At 40.6% G+C, this 26,753-nt stretch overlaps 1 protein-coding gene across 2 annotated transcripts in view; it reads left to right on the top strand.

Moving 5' to 3' along the window:
- Positions 1-26,120, top strand: part of ATP6V1H (ATPase H+ transporting V1 subunit H) — a 93,755-nt gene extending 67,635 nt beyond the window's left edge. For both annotated transcript variants that reach the window (XM_032774696.2, XM_032774695.2), the window contains 2 exons: positions 5,546-5,659; positions 25,742-26,120. In XM_032774696.2, coding sequence (XP_032630587.1) covers positions 5,546-5,659; positions 25,742-25,802 — 175 coding nt within the window. In that variant the 3' untranslated portion in view covers positions 25,803-26,120. The remainder of the gene's footprint in view (positions 1-5,545; positions 5,660-25,741) is intronic.
- Positions 26,121-26,753: the final 633 nt, after the last annotated feature.

The following is a 26,753-nucleotide window of genomic DNA, read 5'->3' as shown; positions in this document are numbered from 1 at the left end:
TGTCCACTGGATCCCCCTTGTCCACATGTTTGTTGATCCCTTCAAAGAACTCTAATAGATTAGTAAGACAGGATTTCCCTTTACAGAAACCATGCTCAACAGTTTGTTTTTCTGTGTGTCTGACAATTTTATTCTTAACTATTGTTTCGACTAATTTGCACGGTAATGATTTTAGACTTACTAGTCTGTAATTGCCGGGATCACTTCTGGAGCCCTTTTTAAATATTGGCGCTACACTAGCTACCTTCCGGTCATTGGGTACCGAAGCCAATTTAAAGGACAGGTTACAAACCTTAGTTAATAGTTCCGCAACTTCACATTTGAGTTCTTTCAGAACTCGTGGGTGAATGCCATCGGGTCCTGGTGACTTGTTACTGTCAAGTTTATCAATTAATTCCAAAACCTCCTCTAGTGACGCTTCAGTCTGTGACAGTTCCTCAGATTTGTCACCTACAAAAGCCAGCTCAGATTTGGGAATCTCCCTAACATCTCAGCCGTGAAGACTGAAGCAAAGAATCCATTTAGTTTCTGGGCAATGACTTTATCGTCTTTAAGCGCTCCTTTTGTATCTCGATCGTCAGGGGGTCCCCTGGTTGTTTAGCAGGCTTCCTGCTTCTGGTGTACTTAAAAAACATTTTATTACTTTTTGGAGTTTTTGGCTAGCCGTTCTTCAAACTTCTCTTTGGCTTTTCTTATTATACTCTTGCATTTAATTTGGCAGTGTTTGTGCTCCTTTCTATTTGCCTGACTAGGATTTGACTTCCACTTTTTAAAGGAAGTCTTTTTATCTCACTGTTTCTTTTACATGGCTGTTAAGCCACGGTGGCTCTTTGTTAGTTTTTACTGTGTTTCTTAATTTGGGTTATACATTGAAGTTGGGCCTCTATTATGGTGACTTTAAAAAGCACCCATGCAGCTTGCAGGGATTTCACTTTAATCACTGTACCTTTTAATTTCTGTTTAACTAACCCCCTCATTTTTGTATAGTTCCCCCTTTTGAAATTAAATGCCACAGTGTTGGGCTGTTGAGGTGTTCTTCCCACCATAGGGATGTTTAATGTTGTTATATTATGGTCACTATTTCCAAGCTATCCTGCTATAGTTACCTCTTGGACCAGCTCCTGCGCTCTACTCAGGATTAAATCTAAAATTGTGTCTCCCCTTGTGGGTTCCCATACCAGCTGCCCCATGAAGCAGTCATTTAAAGTATTGACAAATTTTATCTCTGCATTTCGTCCTGAAGTGAAATGTTCCCAGTCAATATGGGGATCATTGAAATCCCCCACTATTATTGAGTTCTTAATTTTGATAGCCTCTCTAATTTCCCTTAGCATTTGATCATCACTATTACTGTCCTGGTCAGGTGGTCGATAATGGATCCCTAATGTTATATTTTTATTAGAGCATGACATTTCTATCCATAGAAATTCTATGGAACATGTGGATTCACTTAAGATTTTTACTTCATTTGAATCTACATTTTCTTTCACATATAGTGCCACTCCCCCCCTTGCATGACCTGTTCTGGTCCTTCCGATATATTTTGTACCCCGGAATGATTGTGTCCCATTGATTGCTCTCAGTCCACCAGGTTTCTGTGATGCCTATTATATCAATATCCTCCTTTATCATACGCATCGTTCCATCATTTAGTATTTAGACTATGATTTGGTACAACACTTAAAAATTGTCTTTTTTCTCTTTCGATGTGCCAGATTCTGTTTATGTGACTGTTTATCAATTGATCTGCCCTAAATTATATCTTTGTCTCTGCTCCTGATGTAACTGAATGTCTATCATTGACCTTTCCCTAGAAAAGTCTTGTCGTTTCACACGTCCTCGTCACAGTTGGGTTTCCCCATCTCTAGTTTAAAAATGCTCTGCACTTTTAATGTTTTAGTCCAGCAGTCTGGTTCATTTGTTTAGGTGGAGCTCATCTCTCCTGTATAGGCTCTCCATCCAGAAAGTTTCCCATTTTAGTGATAACTCCTCTCTACTCATGTCTCGTCAGCTTGAGACTCTGAAGCTCTTCCTGCCTACCTGGCCCGTCGTAGACTGGGAACATTTTTGAGAATGCCCACCATAGAGTCTGGATTCAGTCTCTTCCCTACTCAGCCTAAATTGGCTTCAGGACATCTTCCTACCTTCCAGTCTATGGTACTACATGTCTACGACACGCTCTCACCAGCACTACCATATAGTTGTTAATGCTGGAGAGATCCACAACTCGCAACCGCAGGCAAGTTCACATATCGTTCTCCGTCACATAAACAAACCCAGTATCTACGTTTCTAAGGATGAATCTCCCAATAAACACTGATGCCTTTTCCTAGAACGCTGGAGTTCCGTCCCCGAGAGGTAACTCTCAGTGTGAGAGCACAGCACCATCTGGAAGGAGGGTCCCAACTACGGGAAGGTTTCCCTCTGCTCCGCTTCCCTGGGCCTTTCTTCCTCCTCAACAGTGCAGGGGCTGTCTGACCGGAGGTGGGACAATTCTGTAGTGTCCCGGAAAGCCTCATCAACATACCTCTCTGCCTCTTTTTAGCTCCTCCAGTTCTGCCACCCTGGCCTCCAAAGTCCATACGTGGTCTCTGAGGAACAGGGGCTCCTTGCACCGACTGCACACATACGCCACCCGCCCACAGGGCAGGTAATCATACATGCTACACTCAGTGCAATAAACTGGATAGCCCCCACTCTGCTGCTGGACTTCTGCCTGCATTGTCTCCTAGTTGATGAAAGGGTGGTTTAAAAAAAGAGATTTTGAATGTAGTTTGGTTTATAGGTTTTAAGGGGACTAAAGGGGCACAGATAGAACTGACAAGGGACCCCCGCTCCCTTCCTGCTCCCTTCCCAAACTCCCTTGCGAAACTCCCTGTTTCCAAAGCTCCCTGGACGCTTGTGCGCGGCTTTATAAAGCCCTGGCCCGCCCACTGATTAAGGCTCAGCCAATTACCGGAGGTGTCTAGCTTTCAAACCTTCCTTTGAAGCTCACAGCCTCCAACTGCCAGCCACAGCACACGGTCCTTCAAACAACCAAACAGACTGACAAACACAAGATCAGCACACAGCAAGTAGCCCCCAAACACAAACACACACTACAGACAGTCACTTCTCACAGATGCTGTATTTGCTCCTCCTTCACCTGGAAAACTCCCTTGCGAAACTCCCTCTTAGCAGTCCCTGTTCGCAAATATTAGAAATATTAAACTATAATATGCAGCTGTAACATTTTCGACATCACTTTCAACTAGAAGTCTTGTGCAGTGACCAATACCAGCTTAATTATCCACATATAAAATGATGGCATATGACAAATTTTGATGATTTAGGATCACTGATTTTTGAACAAATGTTTGTTGCTGTTTCCGAAGATTAGTGCAGAGTTAAAATGCTATAGCAAAATATCATGGTAAATGAAAACTGGCAGCATTAAGAAATAGAACACTGTTTACATTTTTCAAATGGAAAATACCATAAAGTGTCTGCTCCATTTTGTCTGTTATTTAAATACACACACCCTTAGTGTCTCAGAGATACAGGAAAAGTAATAAGATTTCATGATAAACAGATTTTCAAAATTTGTCCCATAAGACTTGTCAAAAATAAGTGGTCTGGAGGCTAAGCACCTTGAATCTGTGAATCCATGGAAATAAGCAATATAGTTGATACATTCCAGCAGTATTGCTGAACCCTCAGATTTGATACATAATTTTTTCTTATATTTTATCTGCACAAAGCACTGCCATGATTTCTAGCAAAGTCCACTATTGATCTCTCGAATACCTGGGACTCTTTTGTATGCAGTGTTGTTGTAGGTGGGTTGGTCCCAGAATATTAGAGACAAGGTTGGGTGAGATAATGTCTCTCCACCAACAGAAGTTGGTCCAATGAAAGATAAGTTTTTGAGCTTACCCGGAGCTCCTCTTCAAACCAAGACCTAAAGAAAGAGCTCTGTGTAAGCTTGAAAGCTTGTCAGTCACCAACAGAAAGAAGTTGGTTCAATAAAAGATATTTCCTCACCCACCTTGTGCATTATCACCTTACATGTACATCATTTAGAGCAAAGAAGGGCAAGATGAAAAACCATAAATGTTTTTAGCATCATTCAGAGAACCTGCAGTAAAAGGCTCTGTCAGCTTCTTGGCAAACTGTCCTAGCTTTTCTTATATTCAAGAACCGCCAAAGACTTCAGCAGTATTAACTTCAGTGAAAGTGCCAGGAATGCTGCAGTTATTTACTGTAAGTTCAGAAATACTTCATAAAATGTAAGAGGCCACCTAGATTGGTATTTATTGCACAGTTCCCAGATGTTGGCTGTCCTAACAGCATAGGCTATTGTACCAAAGTAATCATAATTTTGACACCATAATAGGTATGTTTGGGTACTTCTGTACTACCCGCCTTATCGGCGATTGATTTATCGCATCTCGTCTGGACGCGATAAATCGATCTGCTAATCGACGCCCATACTCCACCTCAGCAGGAGGAGTAAGCGGAGTTGACGGGGGAGCCGCAGCAGTCGACTCGCTGCCCTGAGGGCGGCCAGGTAAGTCGAAATAAGATACTTCAACTTCAGCTACGCAAATAGCGTAGCTGAAGTATCTTATCTTAGTTCGAACTCCCCCCCCACTAGTGTAGCTCAGGCCTTTGTTTTTTAAAGCAATAGAAGATCAAATAAAAAACTGTACTCCTCTGAAAACTGGTGTATTTTATTTTTGATCTTTAAAGCTGTTGCTGCAGTATGTAAAATGGCCTCTTGGGGAGACGTAGGGGGAAAAATTGAACCACCAGCCAGGGATTTTGTCTGAGAGGCAGTGACTTCCCCCTCCCTCTTTTTTATGATGGGACTTCCCTGCCTACTTGTGATTAGAAGTAGTGGCATGCTTTCAAATGGAAGGTTAATAGGGATAGGGCCACTCTTGTGGCAAGTACGTTGCTGTGGGGATTAGAGCGGAATGGTTTTGGATTTGTGGAAACGGGGGGTTTTGTGGGTTTGAGATTCATTTATGGAGAATTTTTGGCATGGCATTTCTTTGCGATATTGACTTCCAGTGAGGCCTCACAAGGTCAGCAAGGAGTTTGTCTCACTTCATTCTCTTGGCCACGCTGCTTGAGTCTCTGGGACTGAGCAGCAGTCGGTGGGGAGGGCAAGGATGGATGGTTATAGACTCGGATTGTGGTGAGAGCTTGTAGCTTTGTTCTAGTATTCAGCAGTATCCCTTTCGAGGTCAGTTTAGGATTAGTTTTGCTTTTTTCCCCTGGTGTTTGGGATTTTTGTAGTAGTGCTACTTTCTTATTTAAGAAGCAGTAGCAATGAGTGGGTATACATGTGTGCTTAGAAATACAGGAAATCATCACATATGCAGTGCATATGAAATATGATGGATCCCCCCCCTAGAAAATTGATGGCATTTACCATTCACTTTGTGACTCATAAACCTGCTGTTGGAATCCCTTGTACTAAGCAGTTAGGATTATCTGATCATTAGCAGGCAGAGGTTGAAGTAATTGCAAGATATTCTAAAATGTGTGTCTTTTTCAGAGTGATCGAGCAGCTTGGTGGTAAACAGCTAGTAATGAACCACATGCATCACGAAGACCAGCAAGTTCGCTATAATGCCCTGTTGGCTGTACAGAAGCTGATGGTTCACAACTGGTATGTGAAAACTTACTTTTGTTAATATTATCGGTGAGAAATTATATAGAATCCAGATTAGATTTTTTTTTTAAATAACTGAGCCTGTTTAGCTGAAATATTTATCTCTGTAATGTGATGATGAAATAATAATTCTGATGAACCCAGTGTTTAAAAGTCTTCAAGAAATTGTGCTGACATGAAAAATTAACACTTTGGCTTCTATTTCCTTCCTGCTTTTCTGCTAATTGAATTAAGTAATCAGACTTTCAAGAGTTCAGTGGAACACACATCTCTCAATTATGCTTAAACACTAGAATTTAAATGTTTCATGATGGTCATATTCTATAACTGATGCAGTGTAATCACAGTTTGCAAAATGTCTTCTAACTATGTAAATCAGAATGGATTTCACTGGTTCTCTATTGAGTTTCATATTGTGGTGTTTATCATTTCACTTAGCTATCCTCTGGAAACTGATAGTTCCAACACTTGTTTAGTGTTTAGATGACTTACAAAGTGAAAGCACTGTATATTTTTCTTCTGGAATAATGTTCCTTCATTGCTCTCTCATTCTAAGTCAAAGTTTGCAGTGTAATGTTCATAAACTAACCTACATTGACAAGTGTGTCTGAATGGTGGAAGATTTTTTTTTTTAAAGTAAATTTTTGATTCAAGATTCCAAGGTGGAGTTGTAAACAAGGGGATGAGAGGACATAGGCGGTTGTTAAGTTCTAAAACTTTAACCATAAATCAGTATTACTCCGCACTGCCATTTGAGAGACTTGGCTTTAGTTCCAAGGCCTGACTATGAGCTGAAAGTTCTGTGGTGTTAATAATGTTCAGAGTCATTCACTAATGCCTTTTTTCCTGAAATATTTAAGAAATGGCATTTGAAGAGAATACCATTCAGTGCTGTGCTCTGGCTGATGATTGTGAACAAGGCCTGAAAATCCTTCCCAAGTACTGGGAACCTGCTACTGCTGTAGAAAAAGTATGGGAGAAGTTTCCTTCCTCTTTGTAGCGGGGGAAGCAATGTATGTTCTATGGGTAAAGGATTTAATCTGTTTCAGACAACCTCTAGAAGTGGCAAGATTTTAAAAACATTTGCTGCCTTTTCATGTTAATTCAAGTCAGCTACGTACACTATAAACTCTGATCAAATGTTCTTATAGAAAAATGTGATTTTTCACTTTTTTATGCAGTTTATGCTTGCCAGATACAATAATCAATCTGTAACTTGTTAAACTGGATGGAAAACTTTAAATTCCTATATAACTGCATTTTTCTTATGGAATTCTTTCCATTTGAAATAACTACTAGTTTTCATGATGATGAAATTAGATCTTTAATAAGACATCATTTTTTCACTTTGTCTTAGCAGTCCTGAAAATTCAAATCTAAAATGGTATTGTAGAGCAGATAGAGAGCAGTGTCTGAATAAATGTATTCCAGACTGGCTAGTACATGTCAGCATGCCAAAATGTTGACTACTAGACTAGATTACTCACAAGTGGCTTGGATAAAGTGCAATAAAAGTAGAATCTGGGATGCTATGGCTCAGCAGTATAATAGAAAAGAAGTATTGTGAAACACACACCTATTTTAGTATGACTTTGAACTGCATATTTAAATTCAGTCTATTTTGAGCACTCCATGCTTTGGAATTGCTTATGATTGTGCATGGGGTTTTGAGACAGATGCAATGCAATTTAAAAAGTTAAGCACTGATGGTTATAATAGTTTGGAGGTGGAGGGAAGGTGTTAGTAACAATATGCAGAGATACTAGGAAGAGATTTTCTAGTTAACTGTGCATTGCTGTAGTGACAGGGTAATATGTGCAATAAAATTCAATAATGCGTAATTAACCATACAAAGCAATTTTCCCCTAGTTCATTCTTTTTAGCCCTCAAGCATTGTTTTATTATAATCTTCCTTCCTCTTCCCTTAATCTCACACTAATTCTTTATCTCCTACAGAGAGATTATAAATGTAAGCAACATACTATACAAATCAGAATGAATATTCACTGTGTAAGGAGGACTTGAGTAAAGGAACATTGATTTCTGAGCACATGTAGGTGGAGGCAAAACAGTGGTATCACGTTTTTCGGGTCATGAGTATATTTTTATGTTGTCTATGCACTTCACAGTTTAATGGTAGTAAATGTCAATCTGTACTTCTCACATACTGATTGGGGATGTGCCATTCTGGTTCATGGCAAATTTATTTGGGGTTCATAACTATGCTATCACTCTGTACAAGTTAGAGATGGGAAGACTCATTAGGTCATCCAGTCCATCTCTGATAAAAGGAGACAGTTTCATTTTGTACATTTGCTGATGCCTTGTTAAATCTGATTACAAATATTCAAAACAATGGGGTTTCCATCACTGTTCTTTGTAGACTGTTCCACAGACAAATAGCTCTCATTGTCAGGAAAAGTTTTCCCAGATATATAGCCTAACTTTTCCCATTTTAAGTTCAGCTCACTTCTGTCAGCAGCACTCCTTTAGCTATTTCCCCTCTGTTGTTGGTGTTTACCCCCCTCAGTGTTTTGTATAAATTGTTACCACTTAACCAAATTGAATGTATTGCATATTACCACTTAGCCAAATTGCCACTCTTAAGGCCTACTTTTACCTTTAGATGTGTGCAGAACGCCCACTTAAATGAATGGGATTAGCATGCTCATGCTGGGCACAGTGGGGTGCTAAATGTGTCTCTAAATTACCTTTCTGCTTTCTGCAATAAGGAAGCTGTTCTAGTTTATACTAGCTGGAACAGGCCCCTAGAAACCCAGGATTCCTAGACCAATATTGCCCCATAAACAGGGGGAAGGAAAGAGATGGTATAGAAGTGGAGCAGCACATAGGGGACTTAGCTAGGGCTGAGGATCTGCCCCATAGTTTGTGCACAGAATTTACAAAAACAAGGAGTCCTTGTGGTACCTTAGAGACTAACAAATTTATTTGGGCATAAGCTTTCGTGGGCTAGAACCCACTTCATCAGATGCACGTAGTGAAAAATACAGTAGCAGGTATAAATACACAGTACATGAAAAGATGGGAGTTGCCTTACTAGTGTGCGGTCAGTCTAACAAGACAATTCAATTAACAGTAGGATTTACAGTTAGCTTCTTGATGTCAAATCATGAAGAAGAGACTCTCACAGATTGGACCATTAAGTGTCAATTCTATCCCTATTGCTTCTGACTTATCTTGTAAGGGGAACATGAGAGGAAGGACTGAGTGCTCCCCTGGAAGCTTTAATTTAAAAAACAAATGTTGAGTACAGTTTGATAACTGGTGGCTGGTTGGTTTTGTTTTGGAGGTTCAAGCTCAATTTTGCCAACACATAAATAACCCAGTAAACATGAGCAATCGTCTTCAGGCCTCATTCCTCTAGTCTCGTTCTGCTCTGACTGAGAAAAGAGTCCAGTCATGTTTTTAGCCTCCCCTCCCTCCCTTATGTAATGGAATTCCAGTAATTTCTGTTGAGAAATGTACTTTCCTCATTTAGACCACAGTCTCCAGTTAAATTTATTTAATCTGATTTGTGATCTCTGCATGGCAGCACCAGTCTGATCCCCTCCCAAATCTTGGGATGTTACAACAGGAAAGAGGTTTGCAGCCCTGGGCTGAAGCTTGGTGCTAATGCTTACAAAATGTCCAATATGCAGAAGATTAGTAAATCAGAGTAGTAGATGAAATGCTTTTTGGAATTACTCAAGTGAGTTACCTACCTGAGTGTTACAAGTTTCTGACTGTATTTTAGGTGATCTGGTAGGACAGGTTACTATTACTGAAGAAGGAATTTTTAATGAGGAAGAGGTATGGTAGGAGTTGACTTTCTGCTTAAAATAAAGTTGTATTTCCTGTATAAAACTTGTAAATAATCACTCTTCAAAATAAGTTAATTTCTAAACAATTGAATAGCTTATTTACAACTTGGTTATTTTTTGGTTACTAAAGGTTTTTAAGGGAAGCACGAGAACTCACAGGTGTTCTAGTTAAAGAAAGACAAAAGTTAGTCTTGGTCAGAAGTGGCTACTTGCTGTCATTTTTCAGATGATTCATGTTAGCGAAATAGATTTGAGTTGAATTTGCATTTTAAAAGAATCATGCAGTGATGTAGTAGATAGCCAACGTATCTCTTTAGAATTTAATCTTAGCATCATTTAATGTGTGTAAAATGACAGATGAAAGCAAGGATGAGCTGACTTTTTTTGAAAGTGAATTAGTGTTCGTGAAAGGTGCCAGGCTCACAGTACTGGAGATGGAAGTCTGCCGTCCTCAGGGGAAAAAAAAGTGTAGCACGGGAAGTGACAATGCATATTCTTCCATACTGCCCTTTCACTCTATGCCTTAACTATGCTCTGGAGAGGGACCCATCTCTTTTTGCCCATTTCTGTGCCTGTGTTCTGACAGGATGCTCTGTCCATTTATTGAGGCCAAGGATTAGCACCAGGAATCTGTCAGTTGCAACAGTGTTTTTATGATGTAGACTCGTATTTTAAAAAAATTTAGAGTATTAACTTCCTAAATTACAGCAATTTTCAGATACTAGCTCAAAAAGAACCAGTAAGCATGTTCATTTGTTTGCTTGATGGAACAGCATGCCTTTCCTGTACCTCAAGGCGTAATACCATACTATAAGGAGACTATAGACAAGCAGGTCCAAGGAGTTTGATAGACAGAGAGGAGGTAAGAAAAGAGGCTTGGTAGTTTGTAACCATCAGAGGCAAGAGGTTACAGCTGCATTCTACATGGCTGGAGACAGATGAGGATAGGCAGGCTGTGGCCATGAGAGAGAAGATCAGGAAGAATTGCTAGAAGTTTCCAATTGATACCAGGTACTTGATGTGGAAACTGTGGAATATGTGTGTCAAGATCAAAAGGAATAGACACATATATGGGACGCACCTATGGATGGCAGCTTGACCTAACACGTAAGAAAACCAAGGTTGCCCAGAAAGAGTCCTCCAGCTGTCCAAGGAAGACAGATGATCCTTATTAGGGAATCAATATTCAGAAGAGTTGAAAACATTCTGCAGGGGAGAGGTGGACAACAGGATGGTGTGCTGTTTGTCTGGAGCCATGACATGAGAAGTTGCTTTGAAATTGGATAGGCTTCTGGAATTGATGGACAAGGATCCATTGGTGATGGTTTATGTTGACATTAATGACACTGCATCACGGGATATCTCGGAAAATAGATGACTTCAAGGAACTTGGACGCATGCTGAAGAAGAAGAAAGTCCACGGGATCTTCTTGAAGAGCCACCTTGTTCCAGATTCTTTCACTCATAGAAATGTACTGCTGACCAGGTAAATGGTGTAGGGTGCAGAGTTTTGGTTTTGTGGAACGTTGGTTCACTTTCCCTGGGAGAAGGGGGCTGTACAGTTTGGATAGCCTCCACCTCAGTAGAAGGGGAACTAACGTGTTTGGGAACATGCTGGCTCCAGTAGTCAGGAGAGCATTAAACTAATAACAAAAAGGGAAGGGTAAAAGGAGGGGGAAGGTAAGAGCACTTGTTAGCCCAAAATTGAAATGTTGAGAACAAAATTAATTGAGAATCCAAAGGACATGAAGAGGAGAAATTCTTTAATTGCCCATACACCAGTGCTAGGAGCCTGGGTAACAAACGAGGAATTGAAATTGCTCATTTGTGAGCAAAAATTAGCTCTAGTTGGTATACTGAAACCCTGATTCGCATAACTGGAATGTTAAAATCACTGCTTATAACCTAATTACGATGGATTGAGTGGGAGTGGCACTGGCATTACCTGTTCAAGAGTATGATACCCAGAAGAAAACTATCTTGAATGTCCTAACAAATGGAAGAAAAGGGAAGTTGTTAGTAATCAGAAGCTAGGAAATGTAGAAAATTGATAAAGGAAGCAAGGGACACAAGGAGAAATATATGGCCATCAGAGTTAAGGACAATAAGTAGTTTTTTAAAAATGTATTAGGGATAAAAAGAACCTTGACAATGGTATTATCCGTTACTGTATGGAGATGGTGGAATTATGAATAATAATGCAGAAGAGGTAGAAGTGTTCATGTCACAGAGTGTGGGGGAGTCAGGACCCTGCACCCCCCACTTCCTGCAATTCGCCATGACTCTCAGTCTGCCAGTAAAACAGAAGGTTTAGTAGATGACAGGAACACAGTCCCAAGCAGGGCTTGTATGTATGACCAGGACTCCTCAGCCAGGTCCCTCAGGGGGCAAGGCTCTTAGACCCCAAACTTAGGGGTTCCTCGCCTCTTCCCAGACAGCCCAAAATTGAAAACCAAAAACCACTCCAGCAGGTTCTCTCCCCCTTCTTCTCTCCCCCTCTCGCTTTGTCCAGTTTCCCAGGCAAAGGTGTTGACTCGCCCCACCCCCCTTCCTGGCTCAAGTGCTGTCCCTCACCTAAAGTCATCCTCTGCTCTCCCATCCCCCATGCAGACAGCCCCAGTAAAACTAAACGACATTCCGAAATCAATCCACCCCGCTCCCTACTGCGTCACAGTTCAATACATATTTCTCTTCTGTATTTGGGAGAAATACAGAAGTAGTCATGTCATATATAATAACACTTGCTATTCCTCTAGTATCTTGGGAGAGTATTAAACAGCAGCTACTGAAGTTAGACATTTTTATATCAGCAGGTCCTGATTTGCATCCAATAACTTTAAAAGAGCTCACTGAGGGAGGAGCTTGCTGGGCTGTTAATGCTGACTTTCAGTAGGTCTTGGAACACTGGAGACGTTCCAGAAGACTGGGAGAAAGCTAATGTTCCAGTATTTAAAAGGGTAAATGGGATGACTCAGGTAATTATAGGCCTGTCATTCTGACATCAATCTTGGCAAGATAATGAAGCGGCTGATGTGGGACTTAATTAGCATTAGCTATATTACCCTCTGTTAATTCTGGTGTTTAATCAACAAGGGTTTATGGAAAATAGATCCTATCATGCTTTTGGATGAGATTAGAAGTTTGGCTGATAAAGGCAATAGTGTTGATGGTAATAGACTTCTCTAAGGCTGATAAAGGAAGCAAGAGACACAAGGAGAAATATATGGCCATCAGAGTTAAAGACAATAATCAGAGGGGTAGCCGTGTTAGTCTGGATCTGTAAAAGCGGCAGAGAATCCTGTGGCACCTTATAGACTAACAGACGTTTTGGAGCGTGAGCTTTCGTGGGTGAATACCCACTTCTGCGTCTGACGAAGTGGGTATTCAAGGACAATAAGTAGTTTTTAAAAATGTATTGGGGACAAAAAGAACCTTGAAAATGGTATTATCAGCTACTGTATTATAAAGTATTATCTTTTATCAGTTTGAGTTGGTATCCCATGACATTTTGATTAAAAAAGACTAGAATGATATAAAATCAACATGTCATACATTAGATGGACTAAAAACTGGCTAACTGAAAGGTCTCAGTGTAACTATAATAGTAAGTGGGGAATCTTCATTGAGCATTTGTAGTGGGGTCTCCCAGGGATCTATTTGGGGTTCTGTGCTATTTAACATTTTTATCAATGACCTGAAAGAAAACATAAAATCATCACTGTTAAAGTTTTGCAGGTTACCCAGAAATTGAGGGAGTGGTAAATAGTGAAGAATACAAGTCACTGATTTAGAGCGATCCAGATTGCTTGGTAAACTGAGCACAAGTCAACAATGTGTTTTAATATGGCTAAATGTGAACATCTGGGAATAAAGAATCTAAGTCATATTTAGGGGATGGGAGCTCTGACTGCAAAAGAATTGGGGCTTGTGGTGGATAATCAGCTGAACATGAGCTCTCAGTGCAATGCTGTGGCTAAAAAGACTAATGCAGTCCTTGGATGCATAAAAAGGGAATCTCTTGAGCAGGAATAGAACGCTCACTATGTGCTGGAATATTGTATCCAGTTCTGGTGTCCATAATTCAAGGAAGATGTTGATAAATTGGAGAGGGTTCAGAGAAGAGCCATGAGAATAAGTAAAGTTTTAGAAAACATGCCATATAGTGTTAGACTCAAGGAGCTCAATCTATTTCGCTTAAGAAAGAGAAGGTTAAGGGATGACTTGATTAGTATATAAGTAGCTACATGGGGAACAAATATTTAATTTGGGCTCTTCAGTCTAGCAGAGGAAGGTATAACGTGATCCAATGGCTGGAAGTTGAAGCTAGACAAATTCAGACTGCAAATAAGGTGTAAATTTTTAACTGAGAGGGTAATTAACCGTTGGAACAATTTACCAAGGTTTGTGATGGATTTTTAAATGAAGAGTGGGAGTTTTTCTAAAATTTGCTCTAGGAATTATTTTGGGCGTGTTCTATGGCCTGTGTTGTACGGGAGGTCACCCTGGTCCCTTCTGGTCTTGGAATCTGTGAAAGTAGCTTCCCATTAACTAACTTATTGAGCTATCACCATCATCCTGTTCCTTGCATGGAATGAAGACTCGGTTTTAAATGTTATGCTTGGAATACATGCTCCATATTCCCATCAGTCACCCACAATGAAATGTCTTAGCCAAAGTACAGCTCAAACGCTTGCCTTCTGCTCAGGTGTGCAGAAGGAATGCAACTCACACCCAGATCAGAGACTTCATTGTCACTGTGGAATTGACACATTGTCTGCCATCACTCAGAGTCAGCAGAAGTGCTGATGGCCTAAGCTTCAAAAAAGCAGCAGAGACCAGGGATTCTCAGGAATCACAGCACCCAATCCTGCAGATGTCAAGTTGCTCTGTAAAGGAACTTCCCAACACTTCCCATCTATGCAGCCAGCATCAGTGTTCCCAGCTGTGGTCTTTGGTTCTGCAGAAAGGGGTCACAGAGCACCCAACAGCTGGTGTTTCTTGAGGTAGCATTAACTCTGAATTTTCCTGGAAGCTAATCTGTAGTTCTGAGGGTGATTGAATCATGCAAGCTCAGTTAGTCTCCTGGCTCCGCTTACTGTTTTTTTCTTCATATGTCCCAAAGAGATAAGTGGAGGGTGGAAAATCCCCCTCACCTCTGTTGAAAGTGGAAATGGCTCCCTTAGTTTTCTTCATGTACACTCAGGTAAAAATTTCTTGCCTGCCACCTTTTAACATATCTATCTGTTCACAGAAATATTGATAGACCTGAAACTCTGTTCCTAGAATTTGCAATATGCTACATAATAAACTGCTGTTTTGTAGAGTTAATGGCATTATATAGTATTTTAGTCACTACTCTTACTGACCCCATTATGAATTTTGTCCTTCAAATCCCACCCACCTAAGATATTCTGTATCTTGCTTACTCTTTGTAATATGAACTGTAGGATCTTATATTTTTAGCCAGCCATCTAGAAATTATCCCTTATGCTGGCTTGCATCTGTTTGCGATAGTAAACAGCTTAATCATTTAAAGCTGCCAGAAACTATAGGCTTAATTCTAGTAAATGCTGCTTCAGTGAATAATAATGCAACCTTACATATTAAGAAAAATTTAATTATATTAATTTAGCCGGCTTCACACAATTTTCATTTTGAATGCTGTCCTATTTCTCAGTAATAGAAAACATAAAATATGTAGATAACAGTGTCTTTCTAATTGAAAAGTTCAAAATGATCAATAGCTATCTCTGATTAAAATTAATAAAATTTGTTTAAAGAGCATACATCTAGATAGGTGACAAATTAAGCAAAGAAATAATTGATTACCAGGATACTTGCTCCGCTCTAACTAATGCTTAAGGTCTCCATTTTGTTGTTTGGACATAATGGGGATTTTACAAAGCTGCATTTTGTATATTTGGGTGACTGGAATTTGTATTCTGCGTGTGTTCCCCAGGATTTCATGGTGCATGATCATATTTTCTTTATTGAAAGCTAGACCTCTTGTACAACACATTTTTATGTTTCTGGCAGTCTAGTTTGCATTCCTCATTTGCAGTGTGTGTTCCATATCATGTTTAGTTTCACACTTTTATTTTTCAAAATAATGTCTCACTTTAAAGTACTATGCACAGTAATTGCAAAAAGCCATTTGCTGGCTGACAGCAAAGTAGCATTTTTCTGATGGAATTTCACTTCTAATAAGTGGCACTTTAAATTAAAGCTTTCCTTGATGTTAAATGGTCTGATTAAAATTGTCGGTCAGACCTAATTTATTTCAACCTTCCTGAATTATTCTGTCATCTGTATAAACTTAAAGCTTTTAAATGTTGCAAGTATTTTCTGTTCTATTCAGCATGGTAAATAAAGGCTTCTTGATCTGTAAAGCACAAACGTAAACTAAATTGCCTGATTTTAATGAAGTTTAAAGTTGAATTTTTAAATTACTGGGAAGACATGAATCAGTTTAGATGACTACTAACTCTGAGACTTTATCCTTAATGTATTTATAAACTTCAGCAGTCACAAAACATTATAGAAACAAGTGAAAAATGACTTGTGCTGATATTGCTCTGTTCTTACTAAACAGGCATGTGGTTAGATCAAAACCTAATTTGTGGAGATTTTTGTGGAAAATCTAATTTTAAAAGTGTCATAAAATGTATCTGTTGAAGAAAAGGCTACCTTAGACAATGTGTCTTTGATGAAAAATTTAGTGAAAAGTGAGGTTTCCCACCATGTAGTTAATAGCTTGTATTATAGTGTTCTAAAAAGCAAATTATTGGATTCAGCATGCAGCTTGCATGTTACAAAGTGATAAAGAACACAATCCATACCACCAATAATGTTTTTAATCACTCAGCCGTGGTTTGAGCATTGACCTGCTAAACCCAGGGTTGTGAGTTCAGCCCTTGAGGGGGTCATTTAGGAATCTGGGGCAAAAATCTGTCTGGGGATTGGTCCTGCTTTGAGCAGGAGGTTGGACTAGATGATCTCCTAAGGTCCCTTCAAACCCTGATATTCTATGATTCTATAAATCTATAGATTGCCTGCCTAATGCTGTTGGGTGCAGCCAAAGACAAATGTCAATTTAGTACTTAAAGTGCATTTGAACAAGTAACTTTTGACCTAGAGTTTTGTCCTCTTTGCTCTGGCATGCACCCTTTAATCAGCCATCCACTACTATGTTTCTTCTTATGTACATAAAGTATGGTGATATATGTCCTGTTTATTGATTGTCACTTACTTCAAAGGTGCAAAATGGTATAAGTAGTGTTACGATTAACAATTCAGTCTTGTTTGGTGTTTATTTTTTATAACTCAGTCCAGATTCATCTGCAGCTTTGTATCTTTTAGGATACATCATCTAATTGTAAGTGCATTCCAGTTTTGTTTCTCTTGCAAAGATACACTGCCACTCTTGTTTGTCAGTCGTATCTATCTTAAGTACTCAAATGGCCCCCCTTATTGTAATATATGAATGCCTCAGGCCTTGGCTACATTGGCACTTTACAGCACTGCAACTTTCACGCTCAGGGGTGTGAAAAAACACCCCCCTGAGCGCTGCAAGATACAGCGCTGTAAAGTGTCAGTGTAATCAGGGTGGCAGCGCTGGGAGCGCGGCTCCCAGTGCTGCACGCTACACCCGTAAGGGATGTGGTTTACGTGCAGCGCTGGGAGAGCTCTCTCCCAGCGCTGCCACTCTGACTACACTCACACTTCAGAGCGCTGCCGTGGCAGCGCTTGGAAATTTCTAGTGTAGCCAAGCCCTTAGTGTATTTTTCCTTGCAAATAACTCTGAGGTGACATGGGGAATTGAGGCACAGACTAATAAGGATAAGTCTACACTGCAGTCAGGAGGTGTGATTGCAGATGCTAGCTTGAGTAATATCAGTGAAGCTGTGGCAGTATGGGTGGCAGTAACTCGAGTGTGTACCAAGGGTCTTGGGTGGGGAGGGCTAGCTCATGCAGCTTCCTGTGCTGCTGCAAATTCATTGCTATTGGATCAAAGCTATCTTGAGTATGTCTACTCATGCTGCAATCACACCTCCTGATTGCAGTGTGGATATATGCAGTGTAGATGTATGCTGACTGACTTGCCTAGGGTCATACAGGAGGTCTGTGGCAGAGATGGAATGGAACCTGGCTCTCTCAACTGGCAGTCTTGTGTCCTAACCGCTGGACCATTCTTTCTTTCAGTCCTGGGGCTCAAGCAAAGATGTCTCTTCCTTTTTCTGTTTATTCCATTTAACAACAGCAGTGTTACATTGCCTGATTTTGTAAATCGCAATGTATGCAATATGATGTGTATTCAATGGGATAGCTTCTAAGCACATATTGTAGCATAAGCATTATATTCCCATGGCCAAGAAAAGCATCTGAGACATCTAGTGTAGCTGTAATTGATCTGAGCGTGTTTTTTTCATTCCTGCTTTACTGAACTCTGTTTTTCTAACTTTACTTTGCTGAAGTGGATGACTGTTGTTCAGAACATTCTAGAGATTCATTTACGGCCATACAATTGTTCTTCGGCAATGCAGCCCTTATCGGCTGTCTAGAGATTGTTCAGGGTAGTTAGCTGTGGTTGTATCAGCAGTTTATGTGTGTTATATTTTTGAGTACATTTAATAAAATTAATATTGCATTGTAACTAGCAACAAGTTTTTTAAATTAGTAGGATGAGTCAAATGAACTGATATCAGAGCGGTAGCCATGTTAGTCTGGATCTGTAAAAGCAGCAAAGAATCCTGTGGCACCTTATAGACTAACAGACGTTTTGGAGCATGAGCTTTCGTGGGTGAATACCTACATCGTCAGATGCATGTAGTGGAAATTTCCAGGGGCAGGTGTATATATATGCAAGCAAGCTAGAGATAACGAGGTTAGTTCAATCAGGAAGGATGAAGCCCTCTTCTAGCAGTTGAGATGTGAAAACCAAGGGAGGAGAAACTGGTTTTGTAGTTGGCAAACCATTCAGAGTCTTTGTTTAATCCTGAGCTGATGGTGTCATATTTGCAGATGAACTGAAGCTCAGCAGTTTCTCTTTGAAGTCTGGTCCTGAAGTTTTTTTGCTGCAGGAAGGTCACCTTAAGGTCTGCTATAGTGTGGCCAGGGAGGTTGAAGTGCTCTCCTACAGGTTTTTGTATATTGCCATTCCTGATATCTGATTTGTGTCCATTTATCCTTTTCCGTAGTGACTGTCCAGTTTGGCCGATGTACATAGCAGAGGGGCATTGCTGGCATATGATGGCGTATATTACATTGGTGGACGTGCAGGTGAATGAACCAGTGATGGTATGGCTGATCTGGTTAGGTCCTGTGATGGTGTCGCTGGTGTAGATATGTGGGCAGAGTTGGCATCGAGGTTTGTTGCATGGATTGGTTCCTGAGCTAGAGTTACTATGGTACGGTGTGCAGTTGCTGGTGAGAATACGTTTCAGGTTGGCAGGTTGTCTGTGGGCAAGGATTGGCCTGCCACCCAAGACCTGTGAAAGTGTGGGATCATTGTCCAGGATGGGTTGTAGATCCCTGATGATGCGTTGGAGGGGTTTTAGCTGGGGGCTGTATGTGATGGCCAGTGGAGTCCTGTTGGTTTCTTTCTTGGGTTTGTCTTGCAGTAGGAGGCTTCTGGGTACACGTCTGGCTCTGTTGATCTGTTTCCTAATTTCCTCGTGCGGGTATTGTAGTATTGAGAATGCTTGGTGGAGATTTTGTAGGTGTTGGTCTCTGTCTGAGGGGTTAGAGCAGATGCGGTTGTACCTCAGTGCTTGGCTGTAGACAATGGATCGTGTGATGTGCCCGGGATGGAAGCTGGAGGCATGAAGGTAGGCGTAGCGGTCGGTAGGTTTTTGATATAGAGTGGTGTTAATGTGACCATCACTTATTTGCACCGTGGTGTCTAGAAAGTGGACCTCCCGTGTAGATTGGTCCAGGCTGAGGTTGATGGTGGGGTGGAAGTTGTTGAAATCGTGGTGGAATTTTTCTAGAGTCTCCTTCCCATGGGTCCAGATGATGAAGATGTCATCAATGTAGCGTAGGTAGAGAAGGGGCGTGAGTGGACGAGAGCTGAGGAAGCGTTGTTCCAGGTCAGCCATAAAAATATTGGCATATTGTGGGGCCATGCGGGTGCCCATAGCAGTGCCACTGATCTGGAGATATATATTGTCATCAAATTTGAAATAGTTGTGTGTGAGTATAAAGGCGCAGAGCTCAGCAGCCAGTTGTGCTGTGGCATCATCAGGGATACTGTTCCTGACAGCTTGTATTCCATCTGTGTGTGGGATGTTTGTGTAGAGAGCCTCTACATCCATGGTGGCTAGGATGGTGTTTTCTGGGAGGTGACCAATGCATTGTAGTTTCCTCAGGAAATCAGTGGTGTAATGGAGGTAGTTGGGAATGCTGGTGGCATTGGATATGTGGACTCTCTACTCAGACCCTGACTCCTTCAGTGAGAGTGCCAATGCACAAGATGATGGGGCATCCAGGATTTCCGGGTTTGTGGATCTTGGGTAGTAGATAGAATAACCCTGGTTGGGGCTCTAAGGGTATGTTGATTTTGTTCCGGTGTTGTTGTAGAGAGTGTCCTGAGTAGATGGTGCAGTTTCGTAGTGTGTTCCTCAGTGGGATCTGAGGGAAGTGACCTGTAGAATTTGGTATTGGAGAGTTGTCTGGTGGCCTCCTTTTGGCAGTCAGGCCTGTTCATGAAGACAACAGCACCTCCTTTATCTGCCTCTGATGATAATGTCAGGGTGGTTTCTGAGGCTGTGGATGGCATTGCGTTCCGCACGACTTATGTATATCCAGTAATAACCTTCAAAATGTGCTTCCTGCTAATCTTTTCTGATTTCTTACCTTTTTAAAGGTTACCTACTGATTACTTATCTTTTGTAGTTACTTGTGTTGTGTATTCCTGGGATCAGACTTAATTTGTTCAGAACATGAGTAGCGTTTGAACCAACTTTTCAAATTCATACTCTTACTTCTGTAGCAAGATCAAACTTTGGATTGGATTTACTCATTAGACACACAGTCAAGTACAAAAAATCAATATATCTTCATTTCATAGTGCTTTCTGTCAAAGGAAACAGCTCTGCCTTTTACTCTAACAAAACCCCAGTCTTCTAAAATGTTAGGAATTATCCATTATGTCTGTGTCAAAAATTTTGGTACTTGAGTGTCTTTTGGATACTATTTGAAAAAGCTCTACATAGATAATCTTTAAAATCAACACATTGACTTTTAGACACACAGTATATACAGGAGGGGAAAAACCCAACCAACCAAAAGTTTAAACAGCATCAGGACTGAAATTCTTTCTGATTCCTTGTGGAGAGACAAAACTGACTAAAGTGGGTTTGGGTTTTTAGGGTTAAACGCCTAAGCCTACCCTATTAAACTCTCTACCATCTTTTCTCCTCAGCCTCTGGAATCCAACTCCTAATTCAGAGTTAAACACAATGAAAGTGGGATTCAGTTGTTTGTTTTAAAGTTACCAGGCTCAGGGCTGGCTCCAGGCACCAGTGCAGCAAGCAGGTGCTTGGGGCGGCTAACGGAAAGGGGTGGCACATCCGGGAATTTGGCGGCGGGTCCCTCAGTCCCTCTCGGGAAGGATCTGCTGCCAAATTGCCGATGAAGAATGAAGCCGCCACTGAAGTATCGCCACTTGCGCCTGTCTCCCCCTATCCCCCCCCCCCCCCCACGCCACTTGGGGTGGCAAAAATGCTGTAGCTGGCCTTGACCAGGCTGTTGTCTGTCTTGGGTTATTTGCTACTGACACTGTTCAACTTCACAAGCAAAAGGCCAGTAGCTCAAATTTTCAATTCAGACTGTCAGTTTGTAAATAGTTCCTGATACAGCACCCAAGGAATTCAGTGGAAATACTCCCATTGATTTAGTGAGCATTGGGTCAGGGCGATGAATTCTTCCGCAAATGGCCATAAAACATTTACTGCCATTACCACAACAAAGAATCTGCTTGAACTCTGGATTCAGCTTGATGCCCCCATGAAAACATTAAATGGAAAGGACAATACTGAAAGGAGGAACATATAGAAGATGCAGCAGTTAGAAATCTATATTTAATTTTCTGAACTTCTTGGAGGAAGTGTCAGCTTTTGGATATCTCCCAGAAACCTATACATTTTTCTTCTCGAAATAAGACTTAGCCTGAAAGAAGAAAAAATTGCTAGTGCATAATTCACTAATTACTTGTAGCTGAATTAAAATCAGATGTGAAAATTAGATGTCCGAATCAGGAGACAGACAAGGTGGGTGAAGTAATATCTTTTATTGGACCAACTTCTGTTGGTAAGGCGCACAGGCATTGAGCCTAAACAGAGCTCTTCTTCAGGTCTGCTCGAACACATCTGCTTAAGTATTTAATGTGAGGACTGGTGGTTACGCTATGCTCAAAGGTAGATGGATTTTGCCACCATTAAATCAGTCTCCCAGTCTCAAAAGAACTAAAATTACAACACTTTGACCCTAGCTGGGCCTTTGTACTGTACATCTCATGTCAATGTCTAGGATTATCACCAGTGATGTTTTAGAGCTAGTTAGACTACTAACCATATAAAGTGCTTAGCTTTACAAGTCCAATATAGGCTAGGCACTGAAATTTGCAACATTAAGAAAACTATGTTAAAGCAGATATTTGGAAGGTTGTAGGCCTCTCAGGAGTTCAGTCTACCACGTGTGCTTGCTAGCACAACTTGCTGCCTTACATTTTCTGTTACTCAATGAAGCACTTCATGCAGACACATTCCATGATATCAGAGCTCTGGCTTGCAGGAATTCATCCTCCCCATCCCCCTTTAAATAGTGAAAGGAAACATTGCAGGATCCTTTTTGAAGGTGATATCACTAAACACTTTGGCTTGCCACCTATTCGTATTTTTCCTGTGTGAAAAAATATTTCCATCACGATAGTCCTCTGACATGATTTACTTGGTATTATTGTATATGGTCATAAATAGTGTGACAGATATTGTAATCCCATGCAGTATCTTTGGAGATCATTGTCTAAAATTTATGAATGGTTTATGTATGATTGTGTTTTCCATGGTGGAGGGTTACGACAGCTCCAGGAACTAAAAAGTGTGTGTGTGTGTGTGTGTAAAATATATATATAAATTACCTTGGGGGACCGTAAACAACTCCGGAGATGCATCATCCCTTAGGATGTTTGCATATACTGGGCCCAAACTGGGTTTTCCCGAGACCTCAACAGAGAAGAGGCTTTTGGTATAAGAACCTGAGCTTGAACTGACACAGGGCCTTCATTTTGATTCAGCAAATGAACAGTAACATCTAAGGGGTGTCCCAACTCTTGTGGAAAGGTTGGAAAGATTTTGGCTTGCTAGGGCCCCATAATACTGCTAGGTGACCTCCTCTGGCAAGGTTTTAGCATGGTTATAGGAACTTTTTATTGGTTTTTCACGTTTTCTCTGCTTTTTTTTGTCCTTAAAATAAATGTACTTTGCTGAGAGAGCTGTGTGGTGTCCCCCCCGCACCCTCCCAGAAAAAGGCTTGGTGGTTCTCCACTTTACTAGCTTTACTTCCTGCCCCCTCCCTCCATCCAAAACTCCAGCAATACTGTGTGTTGAGTGCTTGCTTTCTTTTTCAATACAGCATTAATTACGTAGGGCAAGCAGCATGTCTAAAATGTTGACTTGAAAGAGTTGCACTAAAGTCTGCTGCCTAACCCAAGAACCTCTGATTTGCAGAAGTTAGTAAGGCATAGCAATAATATCTTCCTGTGCTTGTGAAGACCGTCATAACTGTTCACAGTTGCTATTTATCTCCAACATGCTGAAGTGCCATCATATAAACACTTACTCATCTCATCATCCTTTTAATGTGTACATTAAGAATTAGTACCCAACTGTACTCTGTCTATTAAAAGAGCTGCTTTCGTAATCTTGTGGGGAGGAGGTGAGAAGAAGAACTGATTAAATATATAAAGCCTCTCAGAATAACCCGATAAGCCGGTCTCTCTCCTCTTAGCAGCAGTGAACAGTTTTCACATGAAACTTGCATGTTGAGAGAAGGTTTGCTTAACCACAAACTTCTGTGCAGTTTAACCTACCAGCATCATTAGCCCATTGTCCTGTAGCCTGGTACAGCTCCTTCCAGAGCCTGTAAGTGCCATCCCAACCAGACCTAAGGAATAGGTTAGAGGAGAATTAATGCTCCTGCACTCCAGCGAGTTGCTTGTCTTATTCCATGTCCCTGCAGAAGAAGGGATTTCTCCTAGTTCAAAGCATGGCAGTGTAGAGCCTACATGACCTTGTGGCACACACCTCTGTACCATCAGAGGCTCTGTTTTAATTTTATTCCCAGGACCAGTGCAGTTAGTATCTTGAAGAGAGGAGCTACGTATTGTTAGCAGGTCTCAGGGCTGGTATCTGTTTAGAGTATGCACTATGGTATTACGATCCTATGGCAACATTTTACAATTGTTTCTTCAGGTTCTAGGTTCCTCTAGCTGTTTTTTTTAAACACATACAGGTAACCATTTAACTACATAGGAAAGTTAATATGCAGGAACATAGTGTTACATTTTTAAAGCATTCAAATTATATTAAAGATCAAGTTTTTACTGCTAGCGGAGTGCAAGGTTTAAAATTACATTTTGTAACACTTTAGGTATGGGAAAGTACTCGGTTACGAGTGGAATGCAGCATTGGTGCTGAGCTTTATCTGTGCTATAGAAAACGAGGGCATGTGAAGCTGAATATCATTCTCTCGAAGATGCTAGAATTAAATGGAATTTTATTCATAACATGGGGTATAGGAGATTGTCACTGGTCTTCCTTTTGGAGATTTTGTGCCAGTTAAACAGGAGATCCGTACTAAAGACAGTACGTATAAGACAGACAGTTTTCATGCTCACATTTAACAGATGTCTTGTAATATTGAAAAATTTAAGTTTCTCACTTGTTCTCTTTTTAACTTCGTTTTCGAAGATTTTGAAAATCATTTTTCTTCAGCACTTTTGAAGTTAGGCCAGAGAGGTAGGTAATAAAATGAGCAGTCAATGGTGATCTGAAATACTGCAGGTAAACTTTTAATCTGAAACGTGTCACATTAGCTTGGTTTTGTGTCTTTTCCCAAGGTGGCTTGCTGTGGCTAGATGCCTTTGTCTAACTAATGTAGACTATTGTGCTCCTGTAGCCAAAATGCAAATGCAAAAATGACAGTGTTGTTGTGACTGTGCCATAGGTGGGGGAAATGGTGCTCCTCTACTTCACAACTTTTGATACTTCCTGCTCCAACTGATGATTTGAAAGAATTGTGCTGGCATATTTTCAATAGCATGCAACAGGCTGCTTCTAAAAGTCTTTCTTCCCACACTTTCTGACCTGGTCCTATGAGGTGCTGAGCTCCCTCAGCTTCCCATGAAAATCAATGGGACATGAGAGCACTTAGCAGCGCCTTGTAGGATTAGGCCATTCTTGTCATTTTTGTACAATTTACACTCATCTTTTATTGGCATGGCATTGCATTGCAGCGATGACCTGAAAACTTCTTAGAAATCTGATTAATTTGACAGAGGAATTTTGTAACAGATAAATAGTTCATTAGTTGTGGGAAGGATGGACTCTACCAAAGATTCAAAAATCTTGGGAACACTGAAGATTCTGGGTATTTATTTAGTTTGAGGTTTAGATAGGACTGGTGTGTTTTTTAAAAAGGAAAAAAAAAGAATACATTTTTGCACCGGCCTGGAGAAAGCAGTCTTAATACAAGAGAGGTAGGGAATGAACCTGGATCTTATAGGTCTTTTCCACCTGTAATTTTGTATGAGGTTTGCTAACTGAGAAGTCTGTATGCATGCTCACATTATCAGGAGTTATGCATGTACACTATAGGATGAATAATCCTTTAAATATTTTACCAGCAACAAATGTAACAGTTGTCAGTCAGCAAAGTTACAGTAGTTATGGATGAGCTAGAACACTGGTCAAGATTTTCAAAAGTGACTAGTGACTTTGGATTACTTCTTTGGGACGTGGTGGGGGGGAGATGCTCAAATTGAAACCTCTCTCCGGAGCTTCAAGAACTGCTGAGCAACCACCCTCTGAAAATGAAGCTCTATCTGTTCAATGTATCTCAAGTTGGGCACTCAACATCACTAGTCACTGTTCTTCTATGAAAAGGTTTAAATATAAGAGCATTGTTTCCTTCTCTTTACTCTGCTTGAGACATTCTGCAGGGGAATTTTTCATAACCTTTCTTATGTTGTATCTTTCAGGGAATATCTTGGGAAGCAGTTACAGTCAGAACAACCTCCAGCAGTCACGGCACGAAGCTAAACATTTCAAACTGTATGTTCCAACTCTTCCTTCCTGGGTATAGCTGGAGTATATATATCTTAAATTGATAATAAGCAAACATTCTTGGTTGCAATATTTGCTTCCTGCTAATGTCGATTTCTTTCCTGTTTTCCTCTGGTGCTGTCACCTAGTAAAAGTTATTGTTTGTTCAACTACTTCTGACGAATCTGCCAGTTGACATCCTGCTATATGACCAACGTATCTGAAGAAACATGGCTGATGTATACTGCCTTTATTTTATGTATTTATTATTGTCTCATAACAAGAACCTTATTAAAGGATATTCATTCCAGGGCACTATCTTGACTCCCTTGATATTTTCTTTCAGTGTTGTTGTCCATTTCTGAAAACAAGAATAAATTCCTGTTTCTGTGTACAAAGTAATTCATAAAATTATCTAAGACGTTGTGCTGTATGCAATTCAGTAATCTGGAAAATATTGCTGATCAATTTCAATAAAGTCTTATTTAAAACAATATTACCATATTATAGTAAGATGAGTCCATGAGACACAAACCCTTGGTATCAGGGCCCAGTATGAGGCCTGAACTAGAGTAACAGTCAACACATTGTTAAGGAAAGCTGGGCTGTGAGCCAGAGGCAGGTCCCACTCACAGAAGTTGGCAAGAAGAGGGCTGCTAGAAGTCACTAATAAAATGAACATGTGCCAAGATGGCACCAGAACAGCTGGGTATGAACATATCCCACACAGATAACAAGGAACAAGTAGACCTAGCCTAAAGACAGTATAAAAGAACAATATGATGGATAGACAATATGAAAGGACAATACGGTGGAGACTATATGATATGAAAGGACAATACGATGGATAGCATAATGGATAGTTTATTCGACCCAACCTGTGCCAAGAGAAGGCAACCCCCTAATAGAGGGGCTGTACCTCAATGCATCAGGAGTGATGAGTAATCT

Source organism: Chelonoidis abingdonii, chromosome 2 (genome assembly GCF_003597395.2).
Source record: "Chelonoidis abingdonii isolate Lonesome George chromosome 2, CheloAbing_2.0, whole genome shotgun sequence".
NCBI lineage: Eukaryota > Metazoa > Chordata > Testudines > Testudinidae > Chelonoidis > Chelonoidis abingdonii.
Note: the sequence above shows the minus strand (reverse complement) of the source record. Positions and strands in the feature narration are given on the sequence as shown.